This window comes from Notolepis coatsorum (genome assembly GCF_963971535.1).
Source record: "Notolepis coatsorum genome assembly, chromosome: 5".
In the NCBI taxonomy this organism is placed as follows: Eukaryota; Metazoa; Chordata; class Actinopteri; order Aulopiformes; family Paralepididae; genus Notolepis; species Notolepis coatsorum.
In genome coordinates this window covers 134,464,574-134,470,217 of record NC_140169.1, presented here as the reverse complement: position 1 = coordinate 134,470,217, position 5,644 = coordinate 134,464,574, and the positions used below count along the sequence as shown (strand labels likewise).

At 44.8% G+C, this 5,644-nt stretch overlaps 1 protein-coding gene across 1 annotated transcript; it reads right to left on the bottom strand.

Moving 5' to 3' along the window:
- Positions 1-3,705: 3,705 nt before the first annotated feature.
- LOC311228363 (voltage-gated potassium channel regulatory subunit KCNF1-like) lies at positions 3,706-5,214 on the bottom strand (the record flags this gene model as incomplete). The annotated part of the gene is made up of 1 exon (XM_084314273.1): positions 3,706-5,214. One exon carries the CDS (start codon positions 5,212-5,214, stop codon positions 3,706-3,708), a length of 1,509 nt encoding a protein of 502 aa, XP_084170399.1.
- Positions 5,215-5,644: the final 430 nt, after the last annotated feature.

Sequence of the window (5,644 nt, the reverse complement as noted above, 5' to 3'; positions counted from 1 at the left end):
TGCAACTCAATACTGATCTATGCAAGTGAGTCAAAAGGAAACAATCAGAAGGATCCAGTCAGCTGACATGGGACACGTGGATTTCATCTCAGTACATGCATGTTGTTCAACTGTGGGGGGGGGGGGGGGGGTTGAGATCAATTCACCTTCCATTCAATCAATTCAAACAGACATTGTTTACTTATTGCTGATGACGATAGAACATCCATTTCCATTCGGCAGGTTGGACAGTACATCTTTTTATGTTATGTTTGAATTTGAAAGACAATCCACCTCCTGAATTCACTGAATTGAAAGTGAATTTGATCCCCAAATGTGATCCTCTGTACACACCTTCAAAATAAAACCATGGCTTCCCGCAGGTTGAACTCATGTCGGAGAATTATGTGTCTCAGTTTCCAAACAAATGAACTCTTTTTACTTTATGAGTGTTTAGTCATAAGATTCCATATAGTAAGGAAGATGCAATCCTATGACGTTATGGAATTGCACCGCCTGAGATGGGTGAAATGAAATGTTATTCTAGATGTTGAAGTCATTTACAGGAACACGGCTGGTCATAACATCTTCTTTGAACCATCTGTAGTCAATGCAATCGGGTGATGTCATAAGATTGCTTTTTCCCACTTGGAAAATAACGCAGGGCTTGTAAAACAAAAGTGGGAGGGTTTTTCTTGCCACATTTTAGGGAAATGTCTGATTCTGTATAGTTGTATTACAACCTAAGTACAGTTTGGTTATAATATGCTATAATATAATGGTATGCCTATAATAAAGGTTAGAAGTGAGAATATCTTTACTTCAATCAACATCACTGTGGTAGCTATTTAATGCTTATCCATAAGGAGTCAAATATTGACCTGTCCATGGTACAGGATGGTGTAATATTGACATAAACTGTGGCATGATGATATGTATTCTATTGCCAATTATCGAAATAAATGTGTCTGTATGTGATGAGTGGAGCATCAGAAACTATACTACAGGGGACACTGACCTGTTTACACATGCAATGGGTACCAAAAACATTATGGGGACAGATTTTGGTGTCCCTGTAACACAAATTAGGTTATGGTTAGGGTTAGGGTTATGATTAGGTTATGGTTGGGGTTAGGTTATGGTTAGGGTTAGTTACAGAATGCATGTAAGTATATGTAATATGCATGTAAGTCCCCATATTTCACATGGGGACGTGTGTGTGTGTGTGTGTGTGTGTGTGTGTGTGTGTGTGTGTGTGTGTGTGTGTGTGTGTGTGTGTGTGTGTGTGTGTGTGTGTATGTGGAGGATGGGGGTTCTTTGGATATCCCTGCTCGTGTTGCTCGTAAATTTGAACACGATGGAGGGTGCGTTCGCCATGTGTGCAAGACAGCCAGAGAAACATCGTTCCTTTTGCACAATGAGAGCCTTTGACATTCCTGTTCCACCTGTCAAGGAACACAAAGGCCTTTTCTCACCGGCTTTGACTCGCTTGAGTCTAACTGCTGGACTGTTGGGGGAGATAGCAGGACATCGGTGGTGTGTGTGGGCGGACAAGCTTGACAAACGTCCATCAAGCCCCCCCCCCCCCCCGCCCACCAGCTCAACGCGGTGCTCGAGCGTGCCTCGGCGACCGGGGGAGGTGAGCCGCGAGAGGCTGCTGCAAAATGTATAAGACATGTCCTCCGGCACCAGGAAAGTGCCCCGGTTGGCAGGCAGGGCACACCACCACCGATTGACTGTTGCCGTCTGTGACAGTAAGTTACTGCCAAAGCAATATGAATAAAACATTTACATCAAAATCGCATCGGAGAGTTGAGTGCATACAGTTGCTGGTGCGGGTCAGCCAAGCTGTCATAGCCTAATGTGTGCAATGCCAATTACACAGACTGCTATACCAAGAGGTGAATTCACTTCTAAGTAATGGGTTTATGCGTCTTTTGAGGATGTGAGAGTGAGTTTAACCCATAGCACCACTACTCACCCCAGCCCTTCTTGACTGCGCTTCACGATACCATCCGTTACATATATATATATATATATATATATATATTAGGGCTGACCTTTGAAGCTTTTTTTGGCAATCGAAGCTTCGGGGCCGAGCTTCGATTTTAATTCGAACCAACTTTTTTTTTTTTTTATATATATATATATATATATATATATATATATATATATATATATTTTTTTTTTAATCTTATGTTGTGGGACTTGTACAGCACTTTAGTAAACGTTGTTGTTTTTAAATGTGCTCTATAAATAAAGTGGATTGGATTAATGAATTAAGTAGCCCCTTTCGTGACTGTGACGCAGCCAACACGATTTCACTCGGCTGTGTGATTTAATTCAAGGTGGATCGCTGTTGTCGTTTGAACAACTTCAGATTTCATGGGAACTACCAATCCCCCAAATCAAGAATGTTTAAGATGAATGAAGTAAGATTTTGATTATTTGAAATATGGCCTGTGACTAAACTATGCACAGAATTATGTCAGTCTAAGGTCCGGATTCTACATGGTCCGGCAATGTAGACCTTGTAGACTCCACTACAGACCAATTATCAGTGAATGTTCATGCATTTTTAAGAAGGGCTACTTCCACAAAAAAACAAAGAACTCACCAAAACATCTCAGTAGCACCTTATCTAAATGTTCTATTTCATATATGGAGATTCATATTTATTTATGTATTGCATGCATTTCTACATTTTATTTCCTATTTTGTTTATTCATCCCAGTATCTTTCTTTCTTATGTGTGGAATTCTACAAGGCATGTAGGTGTATATGTGTTTGAGGATGATATCCTTCAAACAGGCAATAGTGATGATATAATTTGGGCAGTGCTGAGCTGGGTTACTTTCCTCCAGTGTATTTGTCCCCCGGCCCCACCCAATGGCCCCACCCAATGGCCCCACGCGCACACACACACACACAAATCGAAGTAATTTTTTTTTTTGTATGTTCGAAGCTTGTGCCATCGAACGAAGCTTCGAAGCTTCGAAGTATTTAAGACAGCCCTAATATATATATATATATATATATATATATATATATATATATATATATATATATATATATATATATATATATATATATATATATATATATATATATATATATATATATATATATTGACATTTACAAATATAAATTGCTTGGGTACATTTTGAGATGATCAGGAACTAGGTATATTTATTAATTGAAATAAATAAACCAATGGAATAAATAAATAGGGTATAGAGCTCCATTAGGTTAATTCATTTTAATACAGAATAGTGTACAGACGAATACTATAGACAGCACGGACAGGTGATCGATTACTTTTGTGAAAGGGGGTAATTTATCTAGTATAGATGAGGGAATCACGTTGGCTGCTTGCAGGGCGCTGTTCAATCAGCACCCCATGTCCCACAGGGCATTGAAGAGACGTGGGTGGTCTGCGCCAGAGGCGCTCATCGAGTGAAAAACTGTACGTCCCATGGGCGCTGTTCAAATGCATCAATGGTCCTTCGAGAGAATCGAGACTATAATGACTGCACACCAATTATTTCTACGAGGCTATTTACAATAATCTCCTCAGCAATGCACATTTTATAGAGCCTAAAACGCGTGGACTACATAAAAAAAGGTATATATAATATATCGTTAGGCTATATGAGAGATGGAAAACAGTAATGGTGTCAATATCACTGCTATATATGCATGGCCATGGTGTGGACTGGAGTTTGTTTATGAGATCAAATCAGTCAGTGCACTATAGGCTGAACTTTCAAAGCTCGTATCCATGCGGGGGGTCGTGATTTCTGCGCTCCCTGATGGGTCTTCCAGTAGCGGGATGTAAGCGTCGCTGTGAGAAGACCGCATGGTGTTGTCCCACACCCCGGGCCCACCGGCACCGGCACACTTCTGAGATACCCTGGACGCAGGCATAAATTCGCCGTCGCTGGAGCGCAAGGCCATCAGCTCGATCTCATGCTTGGCCGCGGTCTCTAGCACCTGCTGCTTGTTGTAGAAAATGACAAAATTGTTGATGATGGGGTGTATGGGCAGCGCAATGGCGATCACCCCGCATAAGAAGCTGGCGGCGGCGTTACACCGACCCAGCGTGGTCTTCGGGTAGATGTCTCCATAGCCCACCGTGGTCATGGTGATGACCGCCCACCAGAAAGACTGCGGGATGCTTGTGAACAGGGTCTCCGGGTGGCTCTGCTCCATGGTGTAGCCCAACGCCGAGAAAAGGAACACCCCCACCCCCATGTACATGAGCAGCAGTCCGAGCTCCTTGAAGCTGCTCTTCAGGGCAGACGTGAGCGTCTGGAGGCCCGAGGAATGGCGCGCCAACTTGAAGATGCGCGCGATGCGCATTATACGCAAGGCTTGCACCGCCTGCTGCACGTTGGCCAGCTCCATCATGGATGTGCCCAGGGAGGTCAGGGTCAGCACCACGAAGAAGGGCACGACGGCCATGAAGTCGATGATGTTCATGAACGACAGCATGAACTTCACCTTGTTAGGGGAGGAGATCAGACGCGAGACGTATTCAACGGTGAACCATCCGATGCACACGGTCTCGATGGCCTCCACGGTCGGGTGTTCCACGGGATTGCCCTCCGAGTCCTGCGCCTGCAGGTCGGGGAGAGTCCCCACGCACATCACCACGGAGGACACGAGGATCAGGACGAAGGACACGATGGCGATGATGCGCGCCGGGAGAGAGGAGTCCGGCTTCTCCATGAGTCTCCAGAGCCACATTTGGAAACGCAGCCAGCCGGTGGCCGACGGGTCCCCGGCCCGGTCCACTAAGATGGTTTTAACTTTCTCGGCGATCTCGGCGAGCTCACTCTCCACGTCGTCCAGGTTGCTTTTACAACACTCGTCGAGAAAATCCGGGTCGATTTTCCAAAACTCCATCTCCTTCACGAAACACACTGGACAGATGCCTCGTTTCATGTGTATCTCCCCGTAATAATACAACTCGATTATACACTTGAATGCATCGGGATCCCTGTCGAAATAAAACTCCGCCGACGCGGGGTCATAGTCGTCACAAAGTGAAGACAGGTCTTTTGAACTTTCCGCCGAGTTCACCAATTGTGCCAACAGTGTCTCCGGGTAGCGGTTCAGGATGTCCCCGTACAGCGCCTGCTTCACGCCGCCGACGTTAACCACAATCTCAAGTTCCTCACTGGCATCAGACCCATTGCAATCAGCATGTCGCGTCCTTGGTATACCCGGCATTCTGTCCCGTATGTCAAAAATCAAAACTAAGTCCACTTCAAAATGTATTCCTTTTTTTATCGTTATAGGACGAAAACTGCATGTCCAAAACGCGTATCAGACAAACGATGGTCTCAGAGCTCCAGTGGCGTGCGTAAAACTCTTATTTCCAATTAAATCTTAATTGATTAGCTGGTGGTGGCAGTGGCACGTTATTTATTATTGTTTGCGCTTTCTCCGCAGCTGTCCCTCGGTCGGCAGAGGAGTGTGCGCCTCGTCGACGCTCTCTGGTAAAAGTTGTTGGACGTGCGCGCACAGCCGGACGCGCGCTATAACAGAACATCATCGCATCTTTATGGCGTTGCCGCGTTTGGGGTGAGCAGTGAAGCAAACACGGAAGGAGAGACATGGGATTGTGTAGGGGGGTGGTTTATATAGTTCTGTATGTAGG